The sequence below is a fragment of the Astatotilapia calliptera genome, chromosome 9 (assembly GCF_900246225.1).
Source record: "Astatotilapia calliptera chromosome 9, fAstCal1.2, whole genome shotgun sequence".
Lineage (NCBI taxonomy): Eukaryota > Metazoa > Chordata > Actinopteri > Cichliformes > Cichlidae > Astatotilapia > Astatotilapia calliptera.
The window spans coordinates 16,836,125-16,851,635 of NC_039310.1; the positions used below are offsets into that span (position 1 = coordinate 16,836,125).

General features: G+C 43.6%; 1 protein-coding gene across 2 annotated transcripts in view; it reads left to right on the forward strand.

The window, feature by feature from the left end:
* Nucleotides 1–15,486, forward strand: part of arfgef1 (ADP-ribosylation factor guanine nucleotide-exchange factor 1 (brefeldin A-inhibited)) — a 53,930-nt gene extending 38,444 nt beyond the window's left edge. For both annotated transcript variants that reach the window (XM_026179507.1, XM_026179508.1), the window contains 24 exons: nucleotides 588–793; nucleotides 903–987; nucleotides 1,127–1,292; nucleotides 1,547–1,698; nucleotides 1,800–1,928; nucleotides 2,024–2,182; nucleotides 4,118–4,262; nucleotides 4,354–4,444; nucleotides 4,613–4,653; nucleotides 4,796–4,965; nucleotides 5,480–5,631; nucleotides 7,970–8,142; nucleotides 8,283–8,443; nucleotides 8,866–8,996; nucleotides 9,246–9,375; nucleotides 9,530–9,665; nucleotides 9,931–10,069; nucleotides 10,437–10,509; nucleotides 10,686–10,845; nucleotides 10,941–11,080; nucleotides 11,178–11,349; nucleotides 11,521–11,659; nucleotides 12,826–12,943; nucleotides 14,102–15,486. In XM_026179507.1, the coding sequence (XP_026035292.1) occupies nucleotides 588–793; nucleotides 903–987; nucleotides 1,127–1,292; nucleotides 1,547–1,698; nucleotides 1,800–1,928; nucleotides 2,024–2,182; nucleotides 4,118–4,262; nucleotides 4,354–4,444; nucleotides 4,613–4,653; nucleotides 4,796–4,965; nucleotides 5,480–5,631; nucleotides 7,970–8,142; nucleotides 8,283–8,443; nucleotides 8,866–8,996; nucleotides 9,246–9,375; nucleotides 9,530–9,665; nucleotides 9,931–10,069; nucleotides 10,437–10,509; nucleotides 10,686–10,845; nucleotides 10,941–11,080; nucleotides 11,178–11,349; nucleotides 11,521–11,659; nucleotides 12,826–12,943; nucleotides 14,102–14,308 (3,375 nt within the window). In that variant the 3' untranslated portion in view covers nucleotides 14,309–15,486. The remainder of the gene's footprint in view (nucleotides 1–587; nucleotides 794–902; nucleotides 988–1,126; nucleotides 1,293–1,546; nucleotides 1,699–1,799; nucleotides 1,929–2,023; nucleotides 2,183–4,117; nucleotides 4,263–4,353; nucleotides 4,445–4,612; nucleotides 4,654–4,795; nucleotides 4,966–5,479; nucleotides 5,632–7,969; nucleotides 8,143–8,282; nucleotides 8,444–8,865; nucleotides 8,997–9,245; nucleotides 9,376–9,529; nucleotides 9,666–9,930; nucleotides 10,070–10,436; nucleotides 10,510–10,685; nucleotides 10,846–10,940; nucleotides 11,081–11,177; nucleotides 11,350–11,520; nucleotides 11,660–12,825; nucleotides 12,944–14,101) is intronic.
* Nucleotides 15,487–15,511: the final 25 nt, after the last annotated feature.

Consider the following 15,511-nt stretch of genomic DNA (forward strand, 5'->3'; position numbering starts at 1 on the left):
ATACAGTTTCTTACACATAACTTACCAGCTAACAGCACCACTTCCCTTTGATGTAAACATGCTAATCATATCCCAGCTAGATTGATAAAGCCTGGGTTACTTTATCATGTTCATGTCCCGATGTTAGGGTAAGTGGATCCATATAACGGAAAGATGTTGAACCTGTTTTGTGGTACAGAGCCCAGATCAGCTACAGTAGGATACTATTAAAGTCTACATCCTATCCTGCTGTCGCTAGCATGCGCCTGATGCAATTGGCATTTGTAGCCCAGTAGAAAAAAATGTTGTTTGCATAAAACTGGTAATACCCCACATGATTATTTCTGAAAAGAAATGTTGGTGCTGAGTTTGTCAAATGTATTTTTGGTGCTTCATGCATATTAAGAAATTTCCCAGAGAAAGACAAACTTTGGCACATTTATGGTCATTCCATCTCATTAGAAAAGAAATCTCATCTCAGAACTTCAATCTATTTCAGACACTCTCCCACACACGCAGTAGATAAGAACCAGCACAGACAAATGCTAAATATGTGTTTTACGTTGCGGCACGTTTCACATAGCCTCTGTTTTCTTTTGCTCTGTCAGACTCAAGTGGGAGAATTCCTCGGGGATAATGACCGTTTCAATAAAGAGGTGATGTACGCCTACGTGGATCAAATGGACTTCCAGGGCAAAGACTTTGTCTCTGCGCTGAGGATGTTCCTGGAGGGCTTTCGGCTGCCCGGAGAGGCCCAGAAAATCGACCGGCTCATGGAGAAATTTGCGGCGAGATATCTTGAATGCAACCAGGGGTGAGTTTATGACTCTGGAAATGCTTGCGTTTGGTTCTCTGTGGTCAGTAAACACAGTGCTGTTAAATTAATCTGCTCTCCTACCCTTGCTTTCCTGTCCCTTTCCCAGGCAAACGCTCTTTGCCAGCGCTGACACTGCGTATGTCCTTGCCTACTCAATCATTATGTTGACAACAGACCTTCACAGTCCACAGGTGAGCGCTCCGACTCAGTGAGGCAACGGCCTTCGGGATGTGTTTAGACAGCAGTCCTTCCCTTAAATATCTGTTCAGCATAAATCACAGAAGTTAAATAAGCAGCTTTTGACCCGAATCCCTGTTGTTATCTGCAAAGGTTAAGAATAAAATGACAAAAGAGCAATATATCAAGATGAACCGGGGCATCAATGACAGCAAAGACCTACCTGAGGAATATCTCTCAGCCATCTACGACGAGATCGCGGGGAAAAAGATCGCCATGAAGGAGACAAAAGAGCTCACCATGAAATCCAACAAGCAAAGTGAGTCTCAGTGCTGGAGGAGTTCTCAAAGGTGTAATGAAAAAGGAGATTGTAGATATTATCCAGAGTCATTTACTTGATATCGTTGTTGCTGGAATGGTTTTGGATGAGGCTTGGAGCTATCAGAAATCAGTTATTCTATGAAAAACACTTCTGATTTACACTTTGCAGCAGCTGTTAAAAGAAAAGCTGCAGTTTTTTTTCCACTTTCTGTAAAAAAAAAAAAAAAAAAATGTCTGGGGTTTATTGCTCAGGTGTGGCCAGCGAGAAGCAGAGGCGCCTGCTGTACAACTTGGAGATGGAGCAGATGGCTAAGACGGCCAAAGCTCTGATGGAGGCCGTCAGCCACGTGCAGGCTCCCTTCACCAGTGCCACACATCTGGAGCATGTCAGACCCATGTTCAAGGTAATAACGCCAGCGCATGCACATGTGCTTCAGACACAGCTGGGCACAGACACAGCTGCAAACAAATCATCCTTGCCGTTGTTGTTTGTTTGTTTCCTCAGCTGGCATGGACGCCCTTCCTGGCCGCCTTCAGCGTGGGGCTTCAGGACTGCGACGACACTGAGGTGGCCTCGCTGTGTCTTGAAGGAATCCGCTGTGCCATCAGGATCGCGTGCATCTTCTCCATTCAGGTACTGCAATCTGTTTTGTAGGACTAGTGCCGTACCGTATTACTGACCTGGCAGCGCGTTGACACAAAGCATTGTTGTTGTTTTGCCTCTCACAGCTGGAGAGGGATGCGTATGTGCAGGCTCTGGCCAGGTTCACCCTGCTCACAGCCACCTCAGGCATTGCAGAAATGAAGCAGAAGAACATTGACACCATCAAGACCCTCATCACTGTGGCCCACACAGATGGAAACTATCTGGGAAACTCCTGGCATGAGGTTCGCTCCACTTATGTCACATGAAACTGGCGTTTGTGTTGGCTCGCAGGAACGTGTTGTTATAATTCATCTCATATTTAAATGATCATCTTTCCCGAGCCTCAGATTCCTCTGGGATATCAATTTGTATATCTACAGGGGGGCAAAAAAGTATTTAGTCAGCCACCGATTGTGCAAGTTCCCCCACTTAAAATGATGACAGAGGTCAGTAATTTGCACCAGAGGTACACTTCAACTGTGAGAGACAGAATGTGAAAAAAAAATCCATGAATCCACATGGTAGGATTTGTAAAGAATTTATTCGTAAATTAGGGTGGAAAATAAGTATTTGGTCACCTCAAACAAGGAAAATCTCTGGCTCTCACAGACCTGTAACGTCTTCTGTAAGAAGCTTTTCTGTCCCCCACTCGTTACCTGTATGAATGGCACCTGTTTGAACTCATCATCTGTATAAAAGACACCTGTCCACAGCCTCAAACAGTCAGACTCCAAACTCCGCCATGGCCAAGACCAAAGAGCTTTCGAAGGACACCAGGAAAAGTATTGTAGACCTGCACCAGACTGGGAAGAGTGAATCTACAATAGGCAAGCAGCTTGGTGTGAAAAAATCAACTGTGGGAGCAATCATCAGAAAATGGAAGACATACAAGACCACTGATAATCTCCCTCGATCTGGGGCTCCACGCAAGATCTCATCCCGTGGGGTCAAAATGATCATGAGAACGGTGAGCAAAGATCCCAGAACCACACGGGGGGACCTGGTGAATGACCTGCAGAGAGCTGGGACCAAAGTAACAAAGGTCACCATCAGTAACACACTACAACGGCAGGGAATCAAATCCCGCAGTGCCAGACGTGTTCCGCTGCTGAAGCCAGTGCATGTCCAGGCCCGTCTGAAGTTTGCCAGAGAGCACATGGATGATACAGCAGAGGATTGGGAGAATGTCATGTGGTCAGATGAAACCAAAGTAGAACTTTTTGGTATAAACTCAACTCGTCGTGTTTGGAGGAAGAAGAATACTGAGTTGCATCCCAAGAACACCATACCTACTGTGAAGCATGGGGGTGGAAACATCATGCTATGGGGCTGTTTTTCTGCCAAGGGGACAGGATGACTGATCCGTGTTAAGGACAGAATGAATGGGGCCATGTATCGTGAGATTTTGAGCCAAAACCTCCTTCCATCAGTGAGAACTTTGAAGATGAAACGAGGCTGGGTCTTCCAACATGACAATGATCCAAAACACACCGCCCGGGCAACAAAGGAGTGGCTCCGTAAGAAGCATTTGAAAGTCCTGGAGTGGCCTAGCCAGTCTCCAGACCTCAACCCCATAGAAAATCTGTGGCGGGAGTTGAAAGTCCGTGTTGCTCGGCGACAGCCCCAAAACATCACTGGTCTCGAGAAGATCTGCATGGAGGAATGGGCCAAAATACCAGCTACTGTGTGTGCAAACCTGGTAAAGACCTATAGTAAACGTTTGACCTCTGTTATTGCCAACAAAGGTTATGTTACAAAGTATTGAGTTGTATTTTTGTTATTGACCAAATACTTATTTTCCACCCTGATTTACGAATAAATTCTTTACAAATCCTACCATGTGGATTCATGGATTTTTTTTTTTTCACATTCTGTCTCTCACAGTTTAAGTGTACCTCTGGTGCAAATTACTGACCTCTGACATCATTTTAGGTGGGGGAACTTGCACAATCGGTGGCTGACTAAATACTTTTTTGCCCCACTGTAGAACAGAGCAGAGACCTGTCTTTACTTTGTTTATAGCTCACATTTTGTAGAATTTTGGTGTTACCCTTTTCCCACTTTATTCTACATATGATAGTTTGCTGCGTTTGCTTGTTTTTTAACTTCTTTCTACATTTCTGCATCTGTTTTTTTTTTTTTTCCTCCAAATACTTCACTGTTGTTTCTCCTTGCAGATCTTGAAGTGCATCAGTCAGCTGGAGCTGGCTCAGCTGATTGGTACCGGGGTCAAGGCACGCTACATCTCAGGGACGGTGCGGGGCAAGGAGGGCTTCATTGCGAGCACGAAGGAGCAGAGCAGCGATGAGTACCTGGGTTTAGGTCAGCGATCATCATTTGAATGCATCGTGCACACAAAGACCAACGTTAAAGCCTAAATCAGCCTAACAACCACCTGTGTTTTGCTCTGCAGTTGGAGGGACTGTGGACCGTAAGCAGATTGCCAGCATTCAGGAGTCTATCGGAGAGACCAGCTCTCAGAGTGTGGTGGTGGCTGTGGACAGGTATGCACCTCCTGCTGTTGTTTGTTTATTTGTAGACTTTAACGTCCTTAAACGAAGCATGCAGTAAATGAACGTAGCAAGGATCACATCCTCTTATCTACCTTTATTTTGGAGTAAAAAGAAATGAAAATACAGCGCAGCTCTTAAGTAATTTGTGTTTCTGTACAGGATATTCACAGGTTCTACCAGACTGGACGGTAATGCAATAGGTGAGTCCAGCTGATCCACTATTATACATGTAATTTCCTTATTGCTTACAAGCAGAGGTACATGCTAGCTGTTTTTAATTGGCATGAATCACGTCCTGCACAAACCGCTTTTCATTGCCAACGTTTTCGGTCCGTTCATCAGTTGATTTCGTGCGCTGGCTGTGCGCCGTGTCCATGGATGAGCTGGCCTCGCCCACACACCCACGTATGTTCAGCCTGCAGAAGATAGTGGAGATCTCCTACTACAACATGGGTCGCATCAGGCTGCAGTGGTCCAGGATCTGGGAGGTTATTGGAGACCACTTTAACAAGGTGAGCGAGAACTAGATAACTCATAGCTTAATACACTGATCGGGCACAACATTACGATCACTGACAGGGGAAGTGAGTAACACTGGTTTTATAGATATTTCAATACAAATTTTATTTTTTTAAATTTATGTTTTGGTAGCTTTGTTCCTCCATAAAGTGTTGGTTTGAAAATCTATCCCAAAGGTTTGCAGGAACTGAGCTACAAAGGCTTGTTTTCCTTCTCTCTCCCACTTTCTGTTTTGTAATGATAAACACCGATTGTTGCCAAATTCTGGCATTTTGATATTCAAGGACTCGTCTCTCACCAAGATTCGAGTCTCACGGCGCAGCTACAGCCTGGATTTTGGCGAAGGAGTGCCTGTTATGTGAAAAGTTTATTCAAGAAATGTTAGAGGCTTACTTTTCAGTAAAGGAACAGTGTGTTCTCAGAGAGCCGCACATCATGCGCTGAATTTAGGAGAAAAAAATGTGAAAAATAATACAGTGTTAACAATATTGTTCTGTCTTTGTGTAGGTTGGGTGCAATCCCAATGAAGATGTGGCCATTTTCGCGGTGGATTCTCTTCGGCAGCTGTCCATGAAGTTTTTGGAAAAGGGGGAGCTGGCTAACTTCAGATTCCAGAAAGACTTCCTGAGGCCTTTTGAGCACATCATGAAGAAGAACAGGTACAGAAGGAGTGCAATCATGTGTGAGTGAGTGATCACTCAAACCTCTCCCTTTAACCTCATCTGCAGCTCTGTGCCTCCCTCCCTTCCTCCCTGTAGCAGTGAGTTGGCATGTTGTTTGCTTTCTCACGTGGGGACGAGTAGCAACCCAGCATTTCAGCTGACCCATTTCAGTCTCTTTGCATTACCCTTTCAGTGAATTCACGTAAAAGCCTCTCTTTCCTCGTTTGCTCCGAATCTATCTCGGCTGGAATTTAAGCAGCTATCATTTATAAATGAGAGCGATTTTCCCGTAAAGGCTGCTGCGCGGCATGTCAAAGAGGAAAGCTGTTTCGTTACAGCACACGTTTCATTGATATGAAATAGGAGTAGCAGTTTAAGTATAAATCCACCCACAGATTGAACAGCCCGAGAGCTTCAACAGAGAGGAGATGGCAGGCAGCCACGTAAACCCTGCAGCGCAGTGTGTCTCGCTCATGCTCGTTCATGCTGCCTTCCCCTGTGTCGGTGTGTGTAATGGTGAGTGGAGGCAGAACTCCTCTCTCATTCATAGCTACGGAGCAATTAGGATTGCTCTTCACTGAGGCCACAACTCTAGCCAAAGCTGGAATAATCATTCTCTCTGAGAACAGGGCTGTGGATGTCATCAAGAGCCTTTAAAGCTAATTGAAATCAATGACGGGATTCATTTTCTTCTCTTTAAAAGGGACCAATTATGCAGGCACCAGCTCCATGTTTTTCTTCTTTGACTCTACTAGAGTAGCTTTGCTGTCATCCAGAGTTCAAAATAATGCTTATTTAGTTTATATTGTGCCTCGACGCATTCTGTCAGAAAGTCTCCTTATTTTTCACTTTCATTGTTATTGTTTGCTGGGTGATGATGTCACATGCTTTTACGACAGTCCAGCCGTACTAAGAGTCCGAGGAGCGCTAAGCACGGGGGAATAGCGATTTCCAGTGTGATTCAGAACCTCTGTAGCTCTAAGGATCAATTCCTAAATTAATAGGTTGGATACACACACACACACACACACACACACACACACACACACACACACACATATATACTTCCGTTAATTTCAGGAAGTTGTTAGAAGTCTGTGGTATTATGTTGCTAAAGTATACATCTCCACTGAGGCGGTCTAGGAGGAGACTGATCTATACTCTGACATATTGTTTACATCCTTTAGGGGTTTTAGATTAGGAGGTAGCACATTATAAGACATGTACCTGATATGGAGTATGTTAGGAGATTCGACTGATATTGGCAGAAGCATGTAGCCTTTGACACAGGTCAGATCCATGTATATCAGTTAGGTTATTTGGCCACTAGAGGGCTGTGATGACCACCTAATTGCTGATCTTTGCTAATATTGAGATATTAGGCCTTTCTGTTGTTTTGGATAAGCAGATATTCCTGCCAATGTGAGATTTCATTAAGCCAGAGCATTTAGTTATTGATGTATGATGTTGAAAAGTAATGGTTGTTATATTTGTCATGTAATTATTCTCCCTGTTTTCTTGTTATTTAGAACCACAGACATACGCACCCTTATACTCTCACTGAGTATGCCAGTTGCTGTACTACTGGCCTGCTGTTCAATCAGTTAATGTTCATTAAAGTATATCTGGAAAGCACTCTCTGTGCCCAACTCTCTGACTGGAGTCCTTGTCCTGAGGGAGCTATCACACCGGCATCCCAGTGATAACTCTAACACATTCACTGCCTGAAACAAGCTATGTTAGCTTTTATTCCTTTAAGGCCATCCTCTCCTTAAGAGTGTGTCTTTATGGCGTGGATGTGATCCGACCTCCATCCAACAAAACTATCACGTGCACCTTACAGGCTGAAGTTAAAAGCTTTTCTGTAGTCACATCCTGTATGCTTAGCATTGTGGGATGCATCAGGGGTAGCATGTTCTCCAGCAGTCCAGAGCACAGCACCTTCTTCCTGTATTTACTTTTGTTGCTCTCACCCCAGACACATCTATCCAATACACTTCAAGTACCCCTGTAAGTTTTTTTTGTATGTGTTAAGAAGCCAAACTAAAGAAAAGCTACAAGTTTATAAACTCAGCAACAGATTTGGACCAGAGTAAACAAACCATTGGTGTGAAAATATCCTAAGACTGCTTCTGATTGGCTTCCATCCTTAAACAGAAGGTTTAAACTGTATAACAGGATGTTACTACATATACTATGTATGTGGTATACTAAATATTTGTTTACTTTATTCCTCCTATTTTGCGGCTCCTCCTTTCCTGTTCTTTTTCCTCTTTGTTTTGACCCCTTCTCCTTCTGCTTCATCACTCACCTCTTTTCTCTGTCTCCCATTCAGGTCTCCCACCATCCGAGACATGGTGGTGCGCTGTATCGCCCAGATGGTTAACTCCCAGGCAGCGAACATCCGTTCAGGATGGAAAAACATCTTCTCCGTCTTCCACCTGGCTGCCTCTGACCAAGATGAGAGCATCGTGGAGCTGGCCTTCCAGACCACTGGTCATATCGTCAGTAAGTCCAACAACCTCCCCAACTTATTTTATCGTTAACCACTTCCATTTCCCTTGTAGTCAGCAGACTGGTTTAATTTGCGCTTCCCCTGTACCCCCACCACTCTTCTAATTTTGCTCCCTCCTCTGTCTGCCTCCTAGCGAATGTATTTGAAAAGCACTTTGCGGCTACAATCGACTCCTTCCAGGATGCCGTGAAGTGTCTGTCAGAGTTTGCCTGCAATGCCTCATTCCCAGACACCAGCATGGAAGCCATCCGCCTCATCCGACACTGCGCCAAATACGTCTCAGATAGGCCACAGGTCAATACGAGTCCTCGTCTTATACAGATCGCTTAATTTAATACTGTACGGGAGGCGTGTTGTGATTGATTATGATGCAAAATGCACCGACTTGTGCATCAGCTCAGATAGTCAGAATATAAATGGTTGGTTGAAGCAGCAAAAAAATTCAAGTCATAATAAAGACATCAATATAGAGACACTATTAAAGATAATGCATTTAAGATACATGACATTAGCATTATGAATATATATGTAGTTCTGTAATCTATCCTACATCTACTACTGTCTGCAAAAAAAACACCTTCTTGTGCTTGACGTAATAACTTGAGAACATGTGCAGTGCGTACCAGGGGCATGAACAATATGTATGGATGTGTGGGAGGATTAATTGTCTCCTGAGGCAGAAATGGTGCAGTGGTGAACTCATATTTCTCTGGCAGGCCTTCAAAGACTACACCAGTGATGATATGAATGTAGCGCCCGAGGACCGTGTGTGGGTGCGGGGTTGGTTCCCTATTCTCTTTGAGCTCTCCTGCATCATCAACAGATGTAAACTGGATGTCAGGACCAGGTAGGCGGGATTTACCTTTTAGCTTGCTGTTTAGGAGCTTATAGGGTGGGTACCTGTATGCACAAGTGTGCTTTTAAAACGCTTTCACATTTCAGCTGATTGGAAATGGAAAATTTGCATGGGGTTCTACATAGTCCTGCTGCACAGCTGGAGTTAATGCTAGATTATAGACTTTAAAGACTTAAAAACACATCATCTATAGTATTAAGAAAAACAAAATGTGCATGTGTGTGTCTGCGTATTTCCCAGGGGGCTTACAGTGATGTTTGAAGTGATGAAGACCTATGGGCACACCTTTGAAAAACACTGGTGGCAGGATCTGTTCAGAATTGTCTTCAGGATCTTTGACAACATGAAGCTGCCCGAGCAACAGACTGAGGTACACAATAACGCTTTCATCCACATCCTCTGCTTCACATCCTGTGTTTGAACGGCTCAGCCAGATGCACTCAGAAAATGTCAGAGCACAATCTTTAATCTCCCGGTATATTTGTTTTTGGTCTCATGCTGAAACCTTCTCACTGCGCCCTCAGAAAGCAGAGTGGATGACGACTACCTGCAACCACGCACTTTACGCCATCTGCGATGTCTTCACCCAATACTTTGAGTCCCTCAATGGCGTCCTGCTGGATGACATCCTTGCTCAGCTCTACTGGTGTGTGCAGCAAGGTGAGTGCACATCCCTCTTTTTGGCTAATGTTTACAGGCAGAATTATCTAAAAAGTGGCAGAATAAAGGGGCAGGGAGGTGTGCAGCTCACTTAGGTGGGCCGGACCAGTGAAAACCCCCTTTCTGTCAATGTCAAGTAGTTTAGCTGCACAGTTAGTCCCTTAGGTATTGCAATATAAGGAAACATCTCTCCTCTCCAATTCACCGTTTCCTTATCTCTTCCCCCTCCTCCTCCTCATCCTCCTCTTATCTTCTTCTTCTGCAGATAATGAGCAGCTCGCCCGTTCAGGCACAAACTGTCTAGAGAATGTGGTCATCCTTAATGGAGAGAAGTTTTCCCCAGAAACCTGGGACAAGACATGTAACTGCATGCTGGACATCTTCAAGACAACAATCCCACATGCGTAAGCTGCTGCCAAAAACACACCCATGCTTTTGAATGCAGCATTTAATCCCTGCGGTTATTCTTATAGCAGTGCTTAGTTGCAAAATGAAAGCGGCAGATCGAATTAAAGAATAAAAGTCTTAATTTTTCGCTTTGTGCGTCTAGATTTTAATGTTTCACTCTCAATTCAGTGTAATCACATTCTTTCAGATTATGTATAATTAAGTTAAAAATCATAATGGATTTTAAATTAAGACCTTGGTTGGTTTAATCGGCCGGCCGTCTCTGGTACTTTTCTATAATGAAAGCTGGATGTTGTTTATTACCCTGCATGAAAAGATGAATTTGTTGGGTTTTATTGAATGACTAATTCTCCTGTCTCAAAGGCTTTTAACATGGAGACCAGCGGGGGCAGAGGGAGAGCACTTATCAACACAGAGCCTGCCTGACAAACAGCTGGTATTTTTCATTTATATCACTAATTATTTCTTTCCTCTGCTTGTTGCAGGTGATGAAATTGTTGCATTTTTGCTTTCCTTTTTAAAACGAGAACACAAGTTAGATTTTCTATAACTGATTGATTTACATGTACAGCTCTTGCATTATAGCAGTACCTCTGTTTACTTTGCTCCCAGGACTCAGTTTCCCAGAAGTCATTGGACATCCAGTCCCGCTCTGATGACCAGCATTCCATCAGCAGCTCCGACAGAGCTGCGATGGAGAATCGTCGGCAGAGTCAGTACAGCTCAGCCTCAGGCGTGACCGAGGACGGTCCAAGGAGTAGGACCCAAACAAGTCAGTCTGCCACTTCACTCAGGGATTTTTGACCCCTGTGTGTTTTTTGCCTGCGTACATTTTCTGATTAACTCCCCCCCTTGCGTATCCCACAGAGATCCAGGAGCAGCGTTTATTCTCGGCTTTACTCATAAAGTGCGTCGTGCAGCTGGAGCTGATCCAGACCATCGACAACATCGTCTTTTTCCCCGCCACCAGTAAGAAGGAAGATGCGGAGAACTTTGCAGCTGCTCAGGTACAAACAGCTGTTTTCTCCCACTCCTGCGTAGAAATGCGGCCGTGTTTTGTTTTTGTGTTACAAAGTAATGCATCATTCATTTGTCTTTTCGCAGCGGGATGCTGTGTGTTCAGCAGACGTCTCCGTGGAGACCCAGGACCAGGGAATGTATCGCTACCTGACCTCTGAGCAGCTTTTTAAGTTGCTGGATTGCCTGCTGGACTCGCACCACTTTGCCAAGGCTTTCAACTCCAACAACGAGCAAAGAACCTTGCTGTGGAAAGCAGGTAGGGCGAGAGAACATGGGCTCCATCTTTTCTCCTTTGCTTTTGATCATGTAGTCAAAAATTACAGTAACACAAAGTCTGTTTCGAGTCTCTTTAGGTTTGACAGACAAAAACTCGAAAACTTTAATATGCTGAGCTGTAAAGACTTGCTTGCGTTTGTTCATTTTGAAGGTTTCAAAGGAAAGTCGAAGCCCAATCTCCTGAAGCAGGAGACCAGCAGCCTGGCATGTGGGCTGCGCATCCTGTTTCGCATGTACACAGACGAGAGCCGCCGGGACGCCTGGGAGGAGGTCCAGAGACGACTGCTCAAGTAAGGACCGCATGCTATCCTGATGGGCAGCGGTAACTTTGCATCTACTGAGGCAGTCAGTGGAGCTGAGTGTAAACATTCCAAATCTTATTATTGGCTCAATATTATTATAGTAATCTATTAGAGACTATAAGGAAAAGGACTGGCTTAACCCTTCGTCTAAGTGTACGTAAGTCTATTTGCATTTATTTTGTAGTTCTAAACTATTTTATTGGTCAAATGAAGCCCAAGACGTCTGAAGGAAAGGGCTGTTCTGTTGTCGCTATGACATTAGGGAGGGTTGTTGAGATTTCGGTAACTGTAGTCGGTTACTTGTGGCGAAGGCCCAGCATGTTAGCTGCTTTGAGGTTGTCTGAAGTGGATGCTGTGTGATGTTTGGATCCAAAGGAATCAGCGCATAAGATGTTTCATTGTTCAGTCAGCACTGCTGTCATCACACTGTCTTTATTCAACGCCTCACACACTGCTGTCATCCCATTTCTCTCCCTGCCTCGCCTTCATATTGATGATGATGTCAAAATGAAGAAGAATCATTGCACGTCTCTCCTAGTTGCATTCATTATTAGAGAGGAGATAAGAATGGATGCGGGTGGAGGAGGCTAGTGCCTGCATGCAGATCCTAATTCACTGAAATGCTGCTGTGTGTCACTTAAAACACCACATCAGCAGCACAGGCTTATGTCTGAACTCCACACAAGCACTTTTTCTGTTTACCAGAGGCCACGCAGCTCACATGCTAGTTTGATTAGCGCAGGGACCAAAGCAGATTTGGGTGGCCATTAAGTCACAGAGGCGGGAGAGCTGTGAGTGTGAAGGAGGGAGGAGAGGAGGAAGTGGATGTTGTCAGGCAGCTGCAGGATCAAAGACAAAAAGGTGGCTTCAGTTTTCCTTGAGCTTTAAGTGTGGAGAAAAACATCCAATTGTTTTCATACCAGCCTCAGTCTGGGGTTTTAATTAGCAGTCGTTGAGCTAGAGCAACCTTCATCATCCTCGCAGCAATTTTTCATGTGACAAGTGAGGCGGGGGATGCAGATGTTGCCTTGCTACAGTACGTTAGAAAACAACACAGGAATCAGAAGCACTTTTCTATGTTTGACTTCATATTTGACTTCCAGGCTTGTTCTGTTCGGTGTGTTAATCCAGATTTCTTCTTCTCTTTCGTGTAGCGTGTGCAGCGAGGCTGTAGCATACTTCTTGGCCCTGACCTCAGAAAGCCACAGAGAAGCGTGGACCAACCTGCTGCTGCTCTTCCTCACCAAGGTGCTAAAGATCAATGATGAAAGGGTAAGAAGCCAAAACACCCACTGATGCTCTTCCTCGTTGCTGCGCACACACAGACAAGACCTTTTAAGTCTACGTGTGATGTAGCTTAATACTTAATACTTATATTTTTTTTGTATTTTGTTGGTGTCGGAGGCAAAACAAACATATTTTTGGCCATGTGTGCTGTTACATATGCTTGCACCTATCCTGTTAGGCATATAACAAACAAAACTGAGCAGGCTAAACCTTAATCCCACTACATTCATCATCATGTTTTCCTTGAGTATTATGGTATGGGAAATGGTGGTTGAAGATAACAGCAAAATTATTACAATCAAGTGAAATGAACTCATCTTATTGCATTTGAAATAGATGCTTCAAAGATGGAGACCTGGTCTGCAAACCATTGCAGTCAGAGGCACATGAAGATGATAATAAAATGGAAACGTGACAGAATTAGACTATGGTCTGTTTGCAAGTAAATGGGGTCAAATTGGTATTTACATGCAGTGTGTTAGTGATAACTTGGCAATGAACTGTGATAAATTGGGGGAAAGATCTGTTGCCATCTATGCCACCTTATGCTCAGAGTCCAACCAGAACCTCATACATCTGAATCAAAAATTCAGAAAGTCCTCCACAAAATTTGATGCAATTTGACTGCAAAAGAACACAAACACTTTGCAACCTTGCTTTCATATATAAATATATGACCAGATTACAACCAATTGGCAGCCAGTTAAGTCAAGTTCCCTAATGCAAAGAGATTGTAGAGTGTTGCATTCATCAGCAGCATGTTGGCAGTCTGTGCATTTATGAATGAGGCATTTATTTACAAACCTTTGCAAATTTGTTTGTGAGTGATTACATTCTCTGCTGCCTCCCACAAGGCAACCTGTCAAGTCACCCTGTGAACAAAACTATTCACTGAAAAAACCTGCAATTAGTCACCCAACGCGAAAAAATTAAATTCAGTCCCAGTCAGTTGTTTTTATTATTTATTTATTTTTCTGGTCACAGTGAGGTTGTCATCCTGTTTTCACTTTAGTGTGACTGGGCCATTACAGATTTCTCTTTGTAGATTTTGTGTACATCAAAAAGAATATGAGCATGTGTTTAAAGATCTAACTTCTCATTGTCTTCCTCTGTCTCTTCCTGCTCTCTCATCTCACCTTGTAGTTCAAAGCTCATGCATCCAGATACTACCCTCTTCTGTGTGAGATCATGCAGTTCGACCTGATCCCCGAGCTCCGAGCTATCCTAAGAAAGTTTTACCTGCGTATCGGCATCGTGTTTAACATTGCACAGCTGCCAGAGCCTCAGCAGGCCCGTGAGCCAGAGACTGACATGGAGGTTGGGGAGGAGGCTGGGGAGGAGGCCCAGTGACGCTGCACCGCAAACAGCCTGGAGCACGAAGCCCTACCGAGGCCTCCGTCGTAGATTCGCATGGCCGTGCTGGTGCTCTGTGCTGCCTCAGGGGCCTCGGTGTGTTTTTATGCCGAACACTTGATTTAAAATTGGCTGATTGTCAGTCAGTTATCTGTTAACATCCACCCGCTCCCTTAACCCTGTCACCACACACACAGACACGCCTGTACACACAAACAGCCCAGACGGAGTCCTTGCTAACACTATAAAAACATGTCTTGTACCATGTGTAGCGATGCCTCTACTGGATAAAACTACTGATAACCAACTGACAGTTATCCATATCTGATCTGCTCAGAAGGAAGATATAAAAAAAAAAAAAAAAGGGTGTGCTTCTTACTGTATATTTAAAACAAAGAATGAATGGTTTCAGCAACATGCAAAAAGACATATTCTGCAACTATGACAGTGACGTTGATAGTAATGATCTCTCTGTCTGCACTGCAGATGGCTAACATTAGTATGGATAGCCTCTTGGATGATACTAGTTGTACAGATCTGATCTGCCGTTGTGTAATATAATCTTATAACACTAAATTTCTTTTATTTTTGTTTAAATTTGTTTTCCTTCTCTGGATTTGCTGCACTTGAGCTGTTTTGTTTTTGTTTTTCAAATGCACTGGAGATTTTACTTTTGTGATAATTTATTTGACTGTACCACCTCCTGCAGATTGTCCTAAACAGTACGATTTGTAATTAAACTAAGACCGCGGAAAGTGATGGGTTAAATTATTCCATTTTATATGTTATGAGGTTTTTAACCGAAATAGACGATAACGGGGCTTCTATAACTGGAAGACGACAGCAAACTGATTCTAGCTGCTTTTTTGAGTCACTAGTCTGTTTTCATGTGAGTTTAGTTTTCACTCTTGTGTATAAAAATCAGAAGTTAATAATATATTTAATGGTTTTTTCTTTGGTCTGGGGGAAAGATATATGTATAGAGAAAATGACAAATGTTAGCTGTGCTTTAAGTATGACTGGGGTGCATTCCTGCTCATGGATGTAGAAAACAAATGTATATGATACAGCAATGTAAAGTTTTCTATGTTGCAAAAGAATATGTACAACTTTCTGTACAATACATCATCTGGCATTCTAATCAGGTTCTAGGTCAATAAAGTTTTTGAACTTGGTTGATTTGAAATGCTGAATCACTGA